The 21546-nt window shown below is 35.2% G+C and overlaps 2 protein-coding genes across 10 annotated transcripts in view; one reads left to right on the top strand and one right to left on the bottom strand.

The window, feature by feature from the left end:
• Positions 1–356: 356 nt before the first annotated feature.
• On the top strand, positions 357–7334 carry LOC114936302 (ribosome biogenesis protein WDR12 homolog). The gene is made up of 9 exons (XM_029309467.2): positions 357–516; positions 590–675; positions 919–1129; positions 1239–1379; positions 1628–1803; positions 1995–2065; positions 2138–2384; positions 2637–2769; positions 3120–7334. The coding sequence occupies exons 1-9, from the start codon at positions 449–451 to the stop codon at positions 3256–3258; spliced, it is 1272 nt and encodes a 423-aa protein (XP_029165300.1). The 5' UTR covers positions 357–448; the 3' UTR covers positions 3259–7334.
• shep (RNA binding motif single stranded interacting protein alan shepard) overlaps positions 6247–21546 on the bottom strand; it is a 75079-nt gene continuing 59779 nt past the window's right edge. For 7 of the 9 annotated variants that reach the window (XM_085482491.1, XM_085482493.1, XM_085482490.1 and 4 more), the window contains 8 exons: positions 21316–21374; positions 20793–20944; positions 15706–15863; positions 15298–15451; positions 15010–15204; positions 14527–14619; positions 13823–13989; positions 6247–13699 (listed from right to left, as the gene is read on the bottom strand). In XM_085482491.1, the coding sequence (XP_085338617.1) occupies positions 13840–13989; positions 14527–14619; positions 15010–15204; positions 15298–15451; positions 15706–15863; positions 20793–20944; positions 21316–21374 (961 nt within the window). In that variant the 3' untranslated portion in view covers positions 6247–13699; positions 13823–13839. The remainder of the gene's footprint in view (positions 13700–13822; positions 13990–14526; positions 14620–15009; positions 15205–15297; positions 15452–15705; positions 15864–20792; positions 20945–21315; positions 21375–21546) is intronic. The other 2 variants (XM_085482498.1, XM_085482497.1) reach the window with 2 other exon arrangements.

The raw sequence follows: 21546 nt of genomic DNA on the forward strand, positions 1-21546 counted from the left end.
CTCAAGGAGCTCCAAATTATTTTTTGGAATCTCGCGCTCTCGTGGACTTTAAATTTCCCACTCTTTCGGAGCGAACTGAAGTTGGCGCTGAAAGCTGAATCCGTCATTGATTATGTAATGCATGATGATGTGAAAGTTAGGCGTGAAAATATATATACATGTATAAAATATCTATATTATATCTAAAATATATATTATATATATATATTTATATTAATACATATATGTATATATTATTATCTATCGCACGAAGATGGCAGTCTCTTCTTTAGACAGGCCTTTGGCGATCTGTCTATTAATCTGTGGCGCTAGAGAGAGAGGGAAAGTCTGCGCATGCGCGCGTAATTTTCAATATGGCGTCCATCTCTTCGCGTCACGTGACCGATTTTAGTTTATTCGTATCCGAGACCTGAGAACGTGAGCGGCACTGAACTCATGCTTTTCCACGATGGAGATTGTGCATTCTGATGGGAACGAGGCCCAAGTACAAATTCGTTTTGTTACCAAACAACAGCGGTAGGAATTCCTTTTTTCTTCTTTTTATCGCGTCGTGAATTTCTTGAATTTGATTTATGAATATCCTTTTCAGATATGCAGTACCGAATTATCCTCTGTCAGTCCACAGTTCGATAGTTGCCAGTGAATTAAACACTATAATAAATGAACTTTTAAAAGGTGAGGAAGAATTTTCGTTTGAAAATGTATGAAATGTCTTTCGAGCTGTTGACCATCTTATTTTTTTGCAAACATCGCAAACTTTCAATATATATCACTGTTTTATATTTAAATATGTGTCATGTTTTGCCTAGCACATGTTCACAATTTTATAAGGAATATCCGATATATATTTAATTTGTACATGTCTAATTTTTCGAGTTACTTGTAAGAGTGTCTATAATTTTTATCAATTGATTGCAGAGTCAAATGATGTCGAAAATGAAGTGGAATTTGATTTCTTGGTTTGCTCACAATTCTTACGTACTCCTTTGGTGGAACATGTCGCAGAGAGAGGAATTTTTACAGAAGAGGTGATAGATGTAGAATATGTAGAAAAGCATCCCTTGCCGGAACCAAAGGATTGTTTGATACATGATGATTGGGTGTCAGCTGTTGCTGTTTGTAACAAATGGTTAGGCTTCTTATGATTATAAAATTTTAAAAAATAGAAAAAGTATTTTGTATCTCTATATATTTATATTTATAATTAAGATATTAACACTATCCATTTTTCTATTTAGGATCCTAACTGGTACTTATGATAATAAACTGCACATTTGGACATCAAAGGGTAAACATCGTCTTGTGATTCCTGGACACATGTCTCCTGTCAAAGCAGTGGCTTGGATATCTCTCAATGACGATAACGCTTCCTTTGTCAGGTAGTTGTTTGATAAAATGTCAATTTTAAATACCCTTTCTATGAATGTAATATTTACCTTTTTTATACAAATCATTATTACAACAAATGTTCAAATTTCTGTGTTATACTTGAAACATAAACAAATAGAAAAAAGAAAATAAATAGAATAAAGTTTACATATATCGCACACCTAAATAGAAAAAAGTTTAAATATATTGTGAAGCATAAAGAGCAATTAATAACTGACTTACAAATACATGTATACAGTGCATCAATGGACCAGACATGCATGATATGGAGTTGGGATATAACAAAAAATTCTGTGGAGTGTGTACATGTTTGCCAAGGACATAGAAGAAGCGTCGAAGCAGTCAGTGTAAACTACGACAAAACGTTAATGGCAACTGGCGCCTGGGACAATATACTTCTTATATGGTCAACATGTAAGTATACTAATGAAAAATTAAGGCACATAATTTTTTAAATAAAAGTTTTAATTCAATTTTTCATGGTTTTGTGAACAAAAAATTTGCAAAAACATTTACTATAAAACAGTTTAATTAGGGAATGTATTTCGTTAATAAACCATTGCATAAAATGACAATTAATAAGATTTCTTTTTTTGCTGATTAAGCTACACAAGAAGATGATGATGTGGAATCGGCGTCAAAAAAGGCAAGATCAGAATATGCTAGTAAAACAAAGGTACGTCAAATTAACATGTTAAAAAATTGTCTTAAAATATTGTATGATTATCATGAATCGTTTTACATGCAGGCTCCAAAGCGCGCGATGAAGGGACACAAACAGGCAATCAGCGGGATTGTATGGTCTGACAAAACAGAAATCATTACGAGCTCTTGGGACCACACCATAAAGATTTGGGATTCGGAATTAGGCGGTATCAAGCACGAGATCTATGGCGATAAGTGTTTCTTCGACATTGACTACTCGCCATTGTCGCGTGCTGTGATAACGGGATCGGCCGATCAACACGTGAGGCTGTACGACCCAAGATCTGCAGGTGCTTAAAGTTTTGATTCGGAACATCTTGTCGATCGTATTTAGAAACACATAAAATATTAAATATTAAAAAATTAAAATACTTTTAAAAAAAATCAGCTTACATATTTTATCTATAAAAGTCGCTATTAAATTTTTTTCCGATTTCGGATTAACGCAGAAAATCTTAGTTTTCCATTTTTCTAAATGTTAATTCGACATTTAGTTTATAGATGTTTTAGATTTAGTATTTACGTGTTTTATGATTTTATAGAGGGTGCGATTTTGAAAGTTAAGTTCACCTCTCACTCGCAGTGGGTGGCATCGGTGCGTTGGTCGACTGTAAACGAACATCTCTTCATCTCAGGAGGATATGATAATCTTGTTAAGTTTTGGGATACCAGAAGGTAAGTTATAAAATATAACATAATATGCAATTTTAAAAAGGACTTTTCGGGAAATTGCATGCCTTGTAATAGAATTGAAAAAATTATTTTTTCAGAAAATTAGAATTTGTTATCTTAAAATATGTTTAATATATATGTGATGTGCATTATTAAAATTATTAAATTCAACATCGAATTGTTTCTTGAAAAATATTTTTCAATTAAAATTACTTGTTAAAATTCAGATATTAAGAAACATATGAGAGCAATACAAAAATATAAAATTTCTGTATGTAAATTGAGAAAATGATTTTAAATTTTAATTCATATGTAATACTAGATTATGCATTAACGTTTTATTCGTCTTCCAGCCCTAAGGCACCGCTGTTTGATCTCATGGGACACGAAGATAAGGTCCTCAGCTGCGACTGGTCGAATCCTGAGTTGATAGTCTCTGGTGGTGCGGATAACACGCTAAGGATATTCAAATCGAAGAATGTGGGACGCTAATTATAAATGTGATACAAGTATTTTAAAACGGAAACATCGTATACAATCGACGCAAAAATAATCGAGAAAATGCTCGTAAACAATTTAGGTATGAATTCGTAATATTAATAGTAAATAATTGCGAGAAAGCTGGAAAACATTTAATATGCTTAATAATAATCGAGATCGCAAAAGAGATCTTTATATTTTAGCACCGATTATTATACAATATATATAATTACATGTTGTTATATATATACATACGTCATTGTATTTGTGTATATACAGGGTGAATATTATATACCAGAACACCTGAATATCTCGAAAACAAAGCGTTGTATAAAAAAATGTTAAATACAAAAGTTGTAGGGTTTAAAAAGATCTATTTTATGATATTAACAGTTTGACCTGAAGTTGCGTCATAAAGATCAGGTCAAGGTCACAATAATTTTTTTTAATGGATATCCCCATTTTTATTGTATATTCTTATAGCTTATCTCGAGAGCTTTCCAAAACACTATACTTAAGTATTTTTTCGTTAAGTACTTTTCGAGTTAAGAGGCTTCAAAGTTACGCTCTTTAGCATTAGCGCGCGTGGATACCGTAGTGACGAGCACGAACGCGCGTAAGGCTGATGGCCTAAACAAACGTAAACGCAAGGGCAGCTCTCGTTTACCGCGCTTGTGTTTACGTTTTTCTCTGCCTTAGCTTACGTCTACGCCACGACAATTACGTCGCGTTCTCTGCCATCAGCCTAACAAACAAGAATTCAAGAATCGCGCGCGTTTAGGCAGAGATTCACTCTGGTTTAGATACGTCGTAAATGGTTTACCCAAGTTGGCTCTATTTTTTCTAATCTACGTTGAAAATTAAAGTTATTACTATCCTATTAATTCTTGTTTGTTTTAATTTGCAAAAATGTTACATCTCTCAGAACAAGAACGCATATCGCTTTTGATGATGAGAGGATGGGGAGATAGATTAAGATCTTACACTGACGTTAAAAATCTTTTCAATTACACTTTCCGAAATGCAGATAATGGCATATCAAGATCTACAGTTCATAGAACCATTAGGCGTTTCGAGCAAACAGGAAGTGCAAAAAATCGTCCCAAACCTGGTAGGCCAATATCGGTAACAAGTCCGGAGACATCACTAGATGTTTTATTATCTGTCATCGAAAACCCACATGACTCAAGTCGAAGAGTAGCTCTGCAACATGATATTAGTCAGGGATCTGTACTTAAGATATTAAAAGCAAATAAATTCCACCCTTTTAAGGTTCATTTAGTACAAGAACTAAATGAGGATGACTTTGATAGGCGACTTGAATTTTGCGAGTTAATGATGGAAAGAATTGACGAAGATCCTGTCTTTCTGACGAATATAGTCTTCTCGGATGAAGCAACATTCTACTTAAATAACCATGTTAACAGACACAATTGTCGATACTGGTCAGATCAGAATCCTCACTGGATGCAAGAATCACACACTCAGTATCCGGTAAAAGTAAATGTTTGAGCAGGCTTATTGAATAATTCAATCATCGGTCCTTTCTTTATTGAAGGAAATTTGACAGCAGCAATCTACGAGAATATGTTACGAGATCAGATAGTTCCAGCAATACAAGCGATTGCGGGTGACAACTTCGAACATACGTGGTTTCAGCAAGACGGTGCAGCTCCGCATTACGGGAGGAATGTTCGTAATTATCTTAATGCAGTATTTCCTGATCGTTGGATAGGTAGACGAGGAGCTATTGAATGGCCGGCCAGATCACCCGATCTCACAGCATTAGATTATTTCTTGTGGGGTTATTTAAAAGAAATAGTTTACAAAACAAAACCACAAGATCTAAATGAACTTAGAAATCGTATTCTTCAGGCAACTGCTTTAATCCCTAATGCTGTCCAAAGAGCTGTAGCATCATTTTACTACAGAATAGCTTGTTGTCAAACAGTTGATGGTGGACATTTTCAGCAACTGATATCATGAAACGTTCCTTGGGCCATCTTGCTTAATTAAAAGCAATTTGATGTTATGATGCCTTTATTGACAAGAAAAACCTATTCTCTCTTTAATTTTCCGGACACAGAACCATCTTGCCTTAATCGGCCGGATATGATTTTCCTCTTGCCTTAATCGGCCGGATGTGATTTTCCTTTGCCTTAATCGGCTGGATGTGATTTTTCTCTTGCCTTAATCGGCCGGATGTGATTTTCCTTTGCCTTAATCGGCTGGATGTGATTTTCCTCTTGCCTTAATCGGCCGGATGTGATTTTCCTCTTGCCTTAATCGGCCGGATGTGATTTTCCTTTGCCTTAATCGGCTGGATGTGATTTTCCTCTTGCCTTAATCGGCCGGATGTGATTTTCCTCTTGCTTTAATTGGCCGCGCGCTAATGCTAAAGAGCGTAACTTTGAAGCCTCTTAACTCGAAAAGTACTTAACGAAAAAATACTTAAGTATAGTGTTTTGGAAAGCTCTCGAGATAAGCTATAAGAATATACAATAAAAAATGGGGATATCCATTAAAAAAAATCATTGTGACCTTGACCTGATCTTTAGGACGCAACTTCAGGTCAAACTGTTAATATCATAAAATAGATCTTTTTAAACCCTACAACTTTTGTATTTAACATTTTTTTATACAACGCTTTGTTTTCGAGATATTCAGGTGTTCCGGTATATAATATTCACCCTGTATATATATATATATATATATATATATATATATATATATATAAGCATATATATTTAAATATATGTATATAATTATATATATTATAATATCGAGAAACTGCATTCAATCACATTATTATCCCGTATGTGAAGAATGTAAAAACCGGACCGATACACGAATGCAACAATAAAAAAATGTGATTTTATTAAATAGAGCGTCTATTGGTTATGAATGTGCTTCATTCTTGTGTTAGCGCATTTCTCGTCGCATCTCTCTTTCTCCTCAAGGAAACTCATGCCGGATAGGTGAAGTAAGAGAGTCGTGTCGCTCGGCATAAATCCCCAAAACAGATCGTTTATTGATCAAAAATAAGGGACGATAATCGTGACGAATTTGGGAAATTCGCTTCCCCGCATCGCGAAGTATTTAATTATTTACCAAACCGTTTCTTCATTACTCGTGTAATTCTAAAAAGACCACCGATTCAAGTGTGCACGCCCCTATAGCAGAGACACACATTTTTAGGGTGTATGCGTTAATAATACAGGAGCAGCGGAGAGCGTGCACCCTCGCAATAGCGCGCGCATTCTTTTTCCCCTCTTTCTTTCTGTACAAGTTCTGTGTGTATGTATGTATGTGTATATGTGTGTGTGTATGTGTGTGTATTCTACACACAAGTGTGTCCTGTAGTTTCTGTATGTAAAATAGGCAGATGATGGTTTTCTTCGAGTACGCGTTTTATCTTTCTGCTTTTTTTCCTTTTTCATCCCCTTTTTTGAAGTTTATGGCATACACCTACGTACACACACGCGCACACGTTCCTTCTCTCTCACTTTCGCTCGCACATTCTCTCGTCGATTCTCGTCGTCTGCTCGCAATATTTTTTTCGTCGCGCGCGATTTTTCTCGTCTCTTTTTTTTTGTCCTTTTTCCGCTTTTTTTTCTTCTTTTTTTGTCATTTGTTTGCTTGTTTATTCTCTCCGAAGATTCTATCTAAAAATTCCCACGTCATCTCTTCGCACACAAAGACTAGCGTTTTTTTTAAACGATCCAAAATAAACTAAGGGCACTTTTTAGTGGCTTATGCTCCATGTGTCATCGTCGCGCGTGTTACGTTCCCTCCCCCCTCTCTCCCCCTTCGCTTTACGTTCTTCTTCGAGCTTTTTTTTCGTCATTTTTTTTCATTTTTTTATTTCTTTTCATGAAAAATCTAATTCTGACTTGTTTCTTGTGTTAAACTTTGTTTTATTACAGCACCTATTCGACTTCCTAAGAGTCACCCTAGATCTCTTAACTAGCTATGACACAACTTGTCTTAACGTCTAAAGATTTTTTTTCTTATTACATGCTAAACGCCTTTTTTCTTCGTTCTTGCCTTAAAAGTACTCTCGAAATTCTACAAATTGATCCTCGCGCGCGGATTTAAAAAGAGACCTCAGCGTCCGACGACATCGTTTATCTTTTTTCTCCCCCGTTTTTCTCTTTGTTCCTGTATTCATTCCCCTGGGGGGGCCAAACCTCGGAAAGACGACGCAAAATAAGCGGGGTACACGGGGTACACGTGTCTCACATCTCTCGGTTCCCATCTCGTATCAGTGTATTATTACATTACCCAGCAAACACCGATATATAATTGTTACACTGCTATAATAAAACGAAATATAACAGGTAATATAACGTGTACGTTACATGTAACATCCATGTTAGTTGTAATTTCTCACTCATAGATGTAACATTTTAATATAACATACGTTACATGTAACATTTATGTTAGTTGTAATTTCCCACTCATAGATGTAACATTTTAATATAACATATATTACATTGTAGTTATATTGTAATTATATACCAAATAGCACATTGATGTATTGATAAGTCAGTGCTATCTTGGGATATAATGACAATATAACTACAATGTAATATATCACAGAAAAAACAGTATCCTTGAGAGAATGCAAATATGCCTTGATTCAAGTATATTTATCCTTAAAACAAAGTGCAAAATATTCTTGGTTGAAGCTGAAATTTACTTATAAATATTGCAAGGACAAGTGACAAGTGTGCATCGGATATAAGCGGATATACTTTCAAATAAATATAATAATTCTTAGTTCAAATGTGACAAAGTTTGTTTTTACCATATACGATTTTTAAAACAAGAATATATCTTAAGGATAAAATATACTTTACACAAACTTATTTATTATTAAGGCAAATGAAAATTTGTGATTACAAAGAGCATTCTATGCTTAAATCAATCAAATAGCGTTCAAGAATAAAAATATACTTGAATCAAGGATTCCTTTTTTTCTGTGATGTAATATTAAAAATGTTACATCTATGAGTGTGGGAAATTACAACTAACATATACGTTACATGTAACATGCTTGAGTATATAACATTTATATACTGTGTTTGCTGGGATACGCACACAGATCCCGCTTCCTTCGTTTCACAAGTTCGTTCGTCGCCGAACACGAAGGACGAGCGGAAATACAAATGCAAAAAGAAAGAAGGGACAAAAAGGGCGGGGGCGGAGGGGGGGGGGAAATGCGGAAGAAGAAACAAAGATGTCGACTAATTACAACTATGTCGCTTAACAAACACGTGTAAAAACAATGACTTAAAAACTTGGAAAACTAAGGACTGTACAAATCGAAGTACAAGACGATGATCTAGTCACCTCGGACCTCGCTTTTTTTTTTTTATTCCCTATCGCTAAAGTTTTTCACACTCGCACTCTCGCACGCATTCGCACTCTTAAGCCGATCTCGACTAAACATTATTTTACTTAAAAACATCCTATATCATTTTCGTCTCTCCTTTTCACGCTCTCTTAATCGATTCCTCCTCTCTCTCTCTTACATCTTCTTTTCTACAATCAGAGCCTATCGACTATGGTATGTCTAATCTAAAAAAGTGTCTATGCTAAAATTCTAGAGAAAGCTTTACGCTGGAAAGCAGCATCGTCCGCAATCGACAGCAAGAACCGTCTTCTTGCCCCCGAAAAAACCCTTGTTGGTGGCTAGACACCGCGCGGAAGCTCGCGAGCTCCTTCAACGGCAAACAAAAGCTCCGCGTTAGAAGCAAAGAATCGTACAAGAGGAGGAAAGAAAAAGGATTCATATGATTTTTCGCTTCCGACGTCCGTTCGACACCGATATACATACACCACGAAGAAGGGAGAGACTACGAGAGGACCGTTTTCGCGCGCCGAAAATCTGGATCCTCCGGAATATAATGATCGGTATCTAAGATGACTGCGGAAGGAGGTGTATGCGTGGCGTATTCTTTCTCCTTGCCGAAATTCGCCGCGAGCTCCCGCGCCCTATCGTGGTGATTGAAATTCAAAAGCCCACATCCGGCCAGCCCACGCACCCGACCCGCGGTGCGCAGCAAGCAAATAGTTCCTTACTATTTATACAATTATACAAGTATAGCTCATATATATATATAGAATAATATATATATATTTATCAATTAAAATATGAATAGCCAGTCAGTCTTGACGGGTGCGAGGTGCATAGGCTGAACGGTGCCCCATGTCCGTGTCCTCCTTCCTCCCCATGACAGCACGTGACCTTAAGGGTGGTAAGGGGGACACGGAAGATGAGAGGCATATATAATATATATATATATATATCTATGTTATTCGTATATCCTAACTACTAACTATAATATAGCTAAACTATTGTTCTACCTAACTACCGTTGTAAATCTTAGCCGATAAAAGATCGCTCCGTTTCATTTTTATCTCCTAAAATTCGAGTGCTCGTCGCTCACTCGCGCTTAATCCTAGGGATTTTTTTTACTCTTCGTCAAGTTCAACTCTCTAACTATCCACGCGCGAGACACGTTGCCGCGCGTGCTTAAAAAAAAAAAAAAAAAAAAGAGAAAAGACGCGTCTCTCCGCGCGTTCTCTGTACACGTAATTAATTATGCTTTCGCTCACGATCGCTTCTTCTTTATCTCGCCGGCCATCTTTTCCATTTCTCTCTTCATCTCTTCTACGAAAATCTTGTATTTCGAGGACGTAAGATAGAGCGTCCTCATCATCCCCTTCTGAACGGGTCGGCGCAACTATTTAATGCTGCTCTATTTTCTCCCTCTTCTTTCTTTTCGTTTGGTCGGTCACGATAATTACTTTAGTTTTTTTTTTAGTTGTATACAAGTCTATTTAGTAAAATTCTCAAAATTTACTATTAAAATCACATATGGATTTTTTTGTCAGTCAATTGGTGACAATCTCGCCTTGTGCAACAAATACACTATACGCATTCGCTAATGGATGCTTCTCTCACTCTCCATCTCGGTTTTATCCTCTCTTTTTCTCACTCTCTCTCATACATACTCTCTTTTCATCTCGCACTCACTCTCTCTTTCGCACTCAGTTTTTTTTTACTTTTTACTTTAATGTGTGGAGTCAAATCGAGTAATAAGTCTGTCTCTTAAAAAATAGCTCATACTTCGCCTTTCTACTTCTTCACCTTCTTTTTTTCTCAATTTATCTCTCTCACTCTCTCGTCATCAAATCGTGATGTACCAAAATAAACTAAATATATTATTTACTTCAAGTCTCAACAGTGTAAAAATCTTTCATACGTTTAGATGACATCAATAATAGTAAATCGTTAATTATAATAATACATCGTCTCATTATTGTAATATTATAATAATAACTACACGACTCGGCTTGCTTTCTTTCGCTCTTTCGTTCTTTCCCTCTAAAACTCTAACTACTTGTCAGTTTGTTGCCATCGCCACTTATTCTCCTTCATTTTCATCATTTTCTTGTATATGTCGTGCGAGTAGCTCGCAGCTCTCGCATATATTTTTTGGTAAAAAGCTTTTCTACATTTTCTCCTTCTCTTTCGCGCTTTTTTATTCGATCCTCGACTCTCAATTCCTAGACAGACAATGCAAAACTTTGCATAAACGATGACGGTGATGAGTATAGGGAGAGGAGGCATTCACAGGAGAGGGAAGATCTCGCTGGACGTAGGTGTAAAACGTGAGAATAATCAAGACTTGAACGGGCAATATGATGATTTTAATGGATTCAAATAATATAAATCATTTACTTTTGCAAATCCAATTTTTCCCCCTTTTTTTTTGGCAAAATATACTTACTTCAGTAAATACAGACTTATCGCGTAAAGTCGCGTAACAACGCCCTAAAGATTTTCAACCTTCGAAACTACTGATTATCTTGACGAATATTCTCGCGCGATGTTACTTTACGATTTATTTACAACTATTAATTTTAACATTTTGAAAGATGACAAAATGTCGTCTCGATTACTCTCTTCCTCTCTACTCGATCTGTTTGAACACGCGCGCGCGCGCGCGTGTGTGTGTGTTGTGTGTGTGTGTGCGTGTGTATACGTATACATGTGTGTACGAATGTAGATCGATGCATCTTAATCCTTGCTTCCCGTCTATCCTTTTTTTTCCCGAGAGTAACACGCGTTTCCTCGATAAAATAAATTAATTTACACTCTAATTATATTCGTCTTGTGTAACAAATCCACTTTTATCATTTTTTTAAATCTTTCTCTCAATCTCAGACATACTCGCATCCTCTCCTTATCTCGCGTTCTATTCCTCGATTTGTCGCAATTTGATTTTTTTAGAGACTTTCTCTCATTTTTTTTTAAATATTTATTTTTATCATTATGGACTGCCCGTGATATATACGTGTACGTGTCTATTTTTTCTTCCCTCTTACAGTCCGACAATTCCGTTCGATTAATGCATGCATTTACACGTACAAAATCTATCAAATTGATAACGAAAACAAATGTATATAGAGATATTTATAACGTGAAAACAGATATATTAACTAGAAAACCAAATTTGGCGTCGCATCTGAATTTATCGATACGTAAAAATATATTAACAATCCTTTTCTTATACTCTTCATTCCTTTTCGCACTCTTCCTTTCTCTTTATCTTTCTCATGTAACGGATCTGTCTGCAAAGGCACGATTTAAAAAAAAATTGTATTTAAACTATACAATTAAAAATCGATATTGATCCGTAACGCAATCATCGTAAATATAATTCTACTTTTTCTTCCTCGTACAATAATTATATCCAGTATATATGTACTCTGAAATTTTCACATATTACAAAAAAAATTTTATCGTATTTCCTCTTGTCCAATTTGTCTCCAAAAAGTTATCTACAAATTAACAGAAAAAAGCAAGAAAGAGAATAACAATTTTTTCGTTTTTTACATTGAATACGATTCCCAAATTGCTCCATCATGTCACATTCTAAGAAATTTGATTAAAATTCCCGAAACGAGCTGTTTTCATGTATTTTATCATATTTACTGCTAGCGTATGTGATGTCAGACATTTTGTCGCGCAATAAGGATTAAATATAATACAGTAAAATACACATTACAAAATAGTTTTTTAATCACAAATTTTTCTAAACGTGATGGAACAATTTCAGAATATTATCTTCATAAAAAATAAATAAAAAAAAATAACGAATTGATTATCCTCTTTCGCGTGTTCGAAAAGAATTATTTTGATTGAATTGTAATAATTTATTGTTACAAAAAAAAAAAAATTAAAAAAGATACTTCTACGCAACAATGTGCTCGACGATATATGTTCGGCTTGGAATGTCTCTGAACATCTTAACAAAAACGGAAAAAAAGAAAAATCCGAAAAGAGAACTCGTGAACAATGAGAATGTATGATGTTTCTGTCGGTGTATTCTGTGTTAGTCTACGTAATCTGTATGTGAAATATTAATGTGGATGAAGTGTAAGTTCGCTCTCGTGGAAGACGCGTGCTTTCAAAAGCACGTTCTCGACGAAGAGGCTACGCAAATGAGCGCCTTTTTCGAGATTTGCAGTCATAATTCTGAATTTCTCCTCTCGATGTTATATCTGTCAATCCTATCACACATCTGGAAGTAGCGCATTCTGTCTTTCGCTCCCTCTCTCTTTTTCTCTCCGTATATTATTTACTATTATTTCCTTAGGAAGAGAATTCTCCTTTATATATTTCTGAGCAGCATTACTTTTTCTTCTTCTTTATTCGTTTTTTCCCTTACAATTTGCACACGCACATACTTTCTCTCACTCTCTCATTCTCTCTTTTACTCGTTAAAATACTTATTCATACTCTCGAATTCTCGAGATCAGTTTCGATCAGTTTCTGTCTCATCTGTTCTTAGTAAACGTAATACCTAAAGTTACATCATGGAAGCCTATCAGCTTGACACTAAACTGTCCTTCGTAAATAACTCGGTTTTTTTGTCACTGTATATGTGTGTGTACTGTATTTGATGTATTGTATATCGTTCTCTCTTTGTGTATCTACGTGTGTATAGGATTGTATGTGTTACCGTTACATAGATAACTTTAACGGAGCCATATCGGTGCGGAAGCACATGCTGGTCCGCGCGGATGACACGTGATTGCTCTCATGCGTTTCTTCTCTTCTATTTCTTCATTTCTATGTTATCTCTCTTTCGCTCTCTCACATTCTTTCAACATTCATTCTGCCTACTCGTTGCAAAATATCAACTACTTTCCCCTATTTACTGATGGATAAAACGTATAAAACATCGCTGGCAAGTCAATTTATCGTGAGGAAGAATCTTATCCGTTACGTAATGTAGTTTGTTTCAAATCTATATTCTTCTTAGTATAATTCCGCTCGGTGTCGGTTGCTGTCGCTCGTTCTACGCGTGTCTCTTCATGCGTCAATCAGTATGCCTTTTTTCTAACTTATATAACTCTTAGCGCGATCGTACATCTGCAAAATCCGAAAGATCGCTTTAGTACACGTTGTGTCGCTCTCCTGCGAGCGAAGGATATCATAATTCGGCACAATATTATCGCATCGTGCTTCATTACGAGAGGGAGAAAGTATTCTGACCTATTGTAAACCGTGGCCTACTTAGGCTGCTGAGCCTGGTATTGTTGATAGGAATCGTCGGGGGACGCTGCGTTACTCGTCTGCTCCGACTCGCCCAGCGGCATAGTATGAATGATGCTAGGGGCGGGGTAAGTGGTGTAAGGATAGGGATGCGGGCTCGCTATGTACTGAAAAATAAAAACAACAAGACGATTAACTCTCATTTTTGGGTCGTTAAGGCTCTTGGCCGGTCGTGTTGGAATTGTGACAGAGGCGAGAAATATGATCGTGATATCAAACTTTGTCATACGAGATGACTGCGCATGTGCGCAAAAGATAGATTTTTATGTATTTTAAGAATGTACTAAAGACATCTCTAAAAATTTTTAACGTAGTATGTTTTCTCGCCTCTGATATCACAATCTAACATGTCGCAGCGAGAATCCAGGAGTATCAACTCGAATCAATCTAGTTCGAGCAACACGTACATGTTCGAAAGACGATAAAGATTTTGAAATTTAATTCTAGAAGAATTTTTGGGATCAATTTCGCGCAATTTCTACATATTTTCTCTACAAATTTTTCAAATCAAAATCTATAAACGTTTTAAATCATAAAGTCATTCCTTGAGATGTTCTCTATCATTGAAATAATCTTTAAGTTTCAATCTTGAAGACGTCTTTCGAACTTTATACTTGGACAGTCGATAAAAAGCTGATACTTACGGAACCAGTGCCGAGATGCAAAGTAGACATCTGCGTGGTAATCTGAGGAATCATACTGTACTGCGGATTGCTAGGATCGGCCGACGGTATCATCTGTAACAGAGAGACGAAGCTCGATGATGACAAAGCAAGTGATTAATATTATCTTGAAAAAGAAAAAAGAAAAATACTCGAGAACATAAAAACCCCGTAATAAAACTAAAACAACGATCAAACATGATTTTTCTTTCAAACAAGCACGTAATTCGACAATATGGTTCAATAATTATACAATTTCATAGACATATTAATAGATATTTCTAAACACCGCTAGATCATAAACGCTAAAACGACTATGTCTTGAAGAAAATCTCGAAAGAATTATATTAAAAGTATATGCAAAAAAATCTGCTAATCTCTTGGACCGTAAAACCCGAGATAAAAGTTTCTTCAATTGCGTGAAACGACGAAAACAAAATGAACGAAAAGTGTATAAAAACTCACGTCAACCTGTTGCATATGTGGTGGGGAAGGATGCACGAGATAAGGTGCCACCCAGGGAGTGCCTGGCACACTGTAACCAGGCAATGCCTGGCCGTAGTGACGACTGTACTGCGTCAGGGTCGCCGCGGGAAGCATGTGAGTCGCAGCAACGCCGTTCTGGCCGACGCCGCTCGTGTCGTAATTCAAAGTCATGTTCTGAAATAATGCAGAAACAATTGTAAACTGGCGTAATTCTATCGGGATTATTTTTTACAAGACCTTTTTGCATCGATGAAATAAAATACGTACTTCTCCGGTTTCTCTCCATATTGTATTCTTGAACAACGATTTTTTCTTATTTCCACCATCAGCGAACTTGACTAATAATGGATCCTTTGCGCCTGGCAGCGCCTTTCCGTTAAACATCTGGATGATTTGCTCGCATTTTTCTTTAGATTCCATTCTGTAACAGTTATTAGAAATATCGAATCACTCTCAAGTTCTGAAGCAATTAATATTAGTATGCATACAATTGTATAATTATAATATTAAATGACAATTTTAAATCGTACTATAACACGAAATAATATAAGAAAATGATGCAATATACAAATTATTTTATTTTTTAAAACAAGACAGACGAATCTTGCAAACGCAAGCTCTCAAGGGAAATCAGTACCAATGTGACTATCAGCATATCATGAATTTTATACGAACCTTGCGAATCCTACACCTTTGCTTTGACCCGAAGTGTCGCGGAGGATGCGAGTTGAAATGACCTGTCCGTATTGAGCCAGTAACGCCTCGACGTCATTCTCCTTGAAGGTCAACGGTAGATTGGCAATGTACAGATTGGTGGGGTCCTGCTCCTGTTGCTGGGAAGAGAGTAAAGACACTATGCAATTACTTGTGTAACAGAGCAATAAGATGAATATATCGAGATTTGCAAACAAATCTGAGCGGACTATCATTTTAACTTCCACGACTTGTATATATCGCCGCTTTATTTATTTACTATTTTTTCATCACGATTACAAATGGATGCACAGGCGAAACGATTTACAGACTCGAAACTCGACTTGACACGCCTGCAAAATTTCTTCAATTTTTATATTTCAGAAATATCCTGTACAATATAGAGAAATCATTATTTTTAGATTATCATAAATTGATATGAAACTATGGATAAATAATAGAGAGAATCTTGCGACGAATGAGTGTGCCATGTATGATTACGTGATTTTTTTCTTAGTCTGGAACGTTAAAATGATATTGCAAGTTTTGCCGAATAATAAGATTAAAATAATAATAATAATAATAATAATAATAATAATAATAATAACAATAATAATAATAATAATAATAATAATAATAATAATAATAATAATACACGGAAAGATATTAATTCTCGGAAAACAAAAAGAACAAGACGTAATCTAATTGTAATCTCGAAAAAAGCGAAAAGTAAACGGTAAAAAGAGCCTCGTCGAAGTACAATCAACGTTTCTACAAATACATTGATACACTACGAAAAGATCGTGAAACTATATATTAGGAATCATCATCTAAATTTCGAAACAAGCGCAAAGTAGAACGAATGGGAGGGTTTTATATTGAAGACCGATATCGCAACGTGAAACCGTATTAAAGATAATTATTATTCTCAATGTCGGGAGGTTATCATGCTTCATGGCAATTTCATTACCACATTCTGGTGGCTCTCTAAATTTGCTTGCTTTTAGGATGCATTCGATTTATCTCTCTCGGCTAACAAATATCTATACATATACATATACATATACATATATATATATATATATATATATATATATATGTAAATATATATACGCTATATTGCTAAAAAAATTCGATTCTCTCGAATTTGTATCCTTCTCGTGCGGAGCATGCTCGCACGAGAATAAGATATTAGATAAATCTACACATACACATCGTTATACAGTCATTAACAATCCTCGCGTCAAAGACTCCAGCTCTATCGAAAGAAAGATTGGGTCGTTTTCTACGGATAAGCCTTAAGAAATAGAGGCACAATAGAGACAAGAGCGAGTGAGCACAGCTAAAAAAAATCAGATATGTAATGAATATAAATAAATAAATAATTAAACAAGAGAGTTAAAAAAAGGTCAGACATTTGTATAATAAAAAAAAGAATATCACAATTCTCTCTACTGCAGTTACAGACAAATTTTCATTGATACGAAATATATATATGTTTCTCGTAACATATGTGTACGAGATAACGATAAGAGTACATTGCCTGTGCATACATTTCGTTCGCGTTTCACGGACAATGGAATGGGAACAAATTCGACGCTATTGTGCGCACGTAGGAGTGGAATTATTTGATGCAAAACGCGCCGTTTGCGCAATGATCGTCTCGAGTTGCATCGGACGGTATTTAAAAATTTCGTGACGCGTGTAACCGACACGCCCCGGTAAATGTGCATTAACGCCGGAATACGCGGATTAAAATTTCTGTACCGGTTCAAGGATTATGTAGCTCGAAACCTATAAACTCTCCGTGTCCATTTAAAATCTCTAATATATTATGTACACGTGTCGAGAACCGTCTCCGTCGTCTTTACAGATAACCATTCAAAGCGGTAACAAAGAATAGGTTCAAATAACAAATGGCATTTCATTGGAAATAGAGAGAGAGAGAGAGAGAGAGAGAGAGTGAGATAGAGAGAGAGAGAGTGAGATAGAGAGAGAAAGAGAAGGAGAAGAGAAAGATGTAGAAAAAGAGGGAAAAAGAGAGAGAAAGTGAAGCGTGATAAAAAAAGCACAGATATTTTTACGTATACATATATACATACATATATGTATATATACAGTTATGTAAGTTAATGAACGGACGTGAAGAAAGAAAGCGAGACTTTGGACGAACACATGTCGCACAAAACACATAATATATGTATATGTGAACGTGGACACGGATGTACATATACATATGTGTTCATGCTCCGTTTATGCCGTTGAACAATTCCGTTAGAGTAAGTGAAAGGAGAGTAAAATAAAATATGAACTTGAAAAAAGACGAGATAAAGAGAGAAAAAGATTAAAGAAAAAGAGACAGAAGAGAAAGATATTGTGTACGTATTTTGGATGATATACTGATGCACCCTCAAGCATATTTCGAGATGCCACCACTTCTCCGTCAACATATAATAAATCAATCAAAATATCTACGATTACTTGAGTATACTTATACTTTACGACAATTTACTTCAATCTTGCGAATGCATTAAAACAAAAGAACGAATAATGAAAATATCATGATATATAAGCCAGGCTGATGGCATTTAAATATATGCGAGCTGTCGCAGAATGAAGCGAGATTATCGTTTTTACGACTTGTTCGGAAATAAACACGCGGGTCCATCGACTCTTGTTTTCCACTGTAACGCGAACTTAATCGCGTTATTCATCGCGCACACAAATCCATTCATTCTACGACATTCTGCATATACATATATGGATGATCAAACACAGATGTAGAAGCTCCATTGTTCGAATGTTATTTAACAATTGATTATTTGAATGATGATGTCAAAAACGGTGCAATTATTCCTAAACGATGTTTTCTCTCAGTGGCCAACATTGTTCGAATAATCGGACGTTTTTTTCTTTAGCATCGTTCAAACAACATTCGAATAATCAAGCTTCCGCTGTTTATTTTAAATGTACTCTTTCTTAATGTATTCTTATTCCGATAAAGTTTATACAGATTCGTCGAAGATACGACTCGTGCATTCGGAATTTTGCGTAAGATTCGATAGTAGCTTGACTTTTCATCTCGATGACATTTTCTCATTTTTCCCTTTTATCTGATTCAGACTATTCATTTTACTCGTGTGACTTCTATGACTTATCCTCTGTTATGTATAACAATCTGCATATAGGATAACTGCAATATAAAAATAAATATATTTTTATATTTTTATTTTTATACAACGAGTATTCACATTTTAACAATTGATATGGCACAATTGATTTTTTCTCATATGTAGTACATGAAATAATTCAGTCAAACTTGAATCTTACGACCAAGCTCCCGAATGCACCTTGTAGGCGTCTTGAGAGATTAAACTTTTATTATCGTAAGATAAGTGTACGTGTCAATCAACGAGTCAACCAACACCCCTTCGAGGAAAGATAACGCCTGATCCGAATATAATACCGCGCATCCCTGAGGGGAAAGAATATAGGATTTTAATCGAGGAGACAGAGATACGATGAGAGATATCGCGCTTTTAGTTATAATATCATATCGCATGCCATCGACATCGTCATTATCATCACACAGCTGCTGGTCATCACACCCCGTGCTTTTTTTTACCGCGGTCAGTTTAGAGGAACCATTCCACTTGGAGTTAGTCTTATGGGGTAAATGGTACAAACACAGGCGGGGAAGATCGATACTTTTTTTTTCTCGTTCGGCAGCGTGTGCTTTTTCTTTTTCTTTTTTCTCATTTTGCGATTTCGGTCGAATAAGATAATTAATATAATACAACGTATAAAGAAGCACCATCTTCTTTATCGCAAAGAGATAAACAATTACATTATCGAATCTAATTTGGTATAACACAATACGAGTTTTTAAGCTAATACTCTCTTTGGATCACTAATGTTACAAATACGGAGAACATAACGTTGCACAATATATCGACATTACTAGAATTATACTACTGATCGCGCTTATGCTGCCATACTTCCAATGCAATATCGTTCTTTTTTTTAAATGTTTCAAATTTTGTTATCGAGTCTTTCAACAATTCCGTGAATAAAGTTTTTTTTACGTCAAGCTCTAAAATGATGGTATTGATAGACAAAAATTAGATTACTGTCGATTTATCTTGCAAGCATGTAATTAATTAATTATATAAATTCAGATTGACACAAATTGAATTGTCGACGACGGGTTATTATTGTGTCTTTATAGCGGGGGGTCTCGAAATTAGTGCCGAAATTCGCAGAATGCAATTCTCAGACATGACGATTGTAAACATAGTGTTGGCATAACATAGTATCGGCTGTATTTGTGGCCGAGGTATAGCAGCAAACACCGATAGAGAGGTCTGGTAGGAGTAAGACAGAATTACAGACAAAGTATCGGAGAGAATTTCTAGATAAATGAAAAAGACAGTAGAGAAACACAGAGAGAAGGAGAAAGAAAGAGAGAGAGAAAGAGAGAGAGAGAGGCTCTTCGTGGAAAAAATATATTACAACTCCCCAAATATTTTATTAGATTTAAATTAGATGGAGATTCTTAGCATCTATAAAGCAACTAGAGAGAAAATGAATTTATAAAAAAAAGATTTCGAAATTTTTTCGTTTCTGATATAAATCTGTCTGTATACGAAGTGACAACTTAATAGAACTTAATAAGTACAAATCGATGTCTTGCGTAGAAAAATGTTCAACTTAGATTTATAATGTTAATTCGTTAAACGTAAAAACGTACCAAGTTTAAAAATAACAATTGTAGTATATCGAAACATTGATTGTTGTTGCGTAACATTTCCAATATTGCATACAACAAAAGAGAAATTCGAACGTGCGCGTTTTCGCATTCTTTTGTAAAGATCGAAGAGAGTGCGATCTATCTTGATTGACTCTCCGAAGTCTGCGAATAAACCGGGGGTGAGAAAAGGAATGTATGGAGAACACAATAAAACGCAATGGATAGAATGGGATAAAAAAATATAGAAACGACAATGAAAAGAAAGATAGAGAGAAAGAGAAAGAAGAGAAAGAGAGGTTTACTGTTACTCTGGTATTACTCTGTACTTGCATGCACAACCACGTACACTGTCCAGTCTACGGAGCAACCAGATACCCACTTTCGCCATCTGCGCTTGTATCCCCTTGGCGACCAGTGCTTTGACAGCACCCTCTGCCGCCATCGGTGACTCGAAGTCTACAAATCCGTAACCTGCAACATTGTAATCAATATAAATCTTACCGATTTCTTCTTGGAAAATTTTTATATAAAATATATATACTATTTTTTTATAATTGATAGACTCTTGACGTATTTATTTTTGTTAAAATTATATTTTAATTTTTTCAAGTAAAGAAAGATTTTTTTCACGAGTGATAGTCTTGTTACATACAAGAAAGCATAATAGAGAACTTCTTTTATTTATATCAAGTATATATATTATATATTTATTGCGTTCTCTAATACAAATAGTATTCTAAGAATTTTTAGTCAACGCTAATTAATCGACGTTAACAAAATAAATGTATTGAAATAACAAATTAACTTAGGTTAAAATAAAGAATGTAAGTGTAATTAATTACCTTTACATTTGTTTGTATTTTTGTCTAAAATTGCCTTGGTGGAAGTTATAGTTCCATATCTGCAAAAATATCAGATTTTGATGTAACATATTTATATTAAACCTAAATATTTGTTAATATTTTTATTTTAAGAGGAAAACTATTGATAAAAGTTATATAAGATATATAATAATTAATAAAAATTATAATATACTCTAATAGTTGTACAATTTCACAATAGTCATTTATGCT

The sequence above is a fragment of the Nylanderia fulva genome, unplaced genomic scaffold (genome assembly GCF_048542155.1).
Source record: "Nylanderia fulva isolate GAGA-0341 unplaced genomic scaffold, ASM4854215v1 Scaffold21, whole genome shotgun sequence".
Taxonomy (NCBI): Eukaryota; Metazoa; Arthropoda; class Insecta; order Hymenoptera; family Formicidae; genus Nylanderia; species Nylanderia fulva.

Bases quoted from the DNA above. Each gene is read 5' to 3' on its own strand.
- LOC114936302 (XM_029309467.2), top strand. From the start codon at position 449: ATGGAGATTGTGCATTCTGATGGGAACGAGGCCCAAGTACAAATTCGT. The intron at 517-589 runs GTAGGAATTCCT...TATCCTTTTCAG, and splicing joins TTTGTTACCAAACAACAGCG to ATATGCAGTACCGAATTATC. The intron at 1,130-1,238 runs GTTAGGCTTCTT...TTTTCTATTTAG, and splicing joins GTTGCTGTTTGTAACAAATG to GATCCTAACTGGTACTTATG.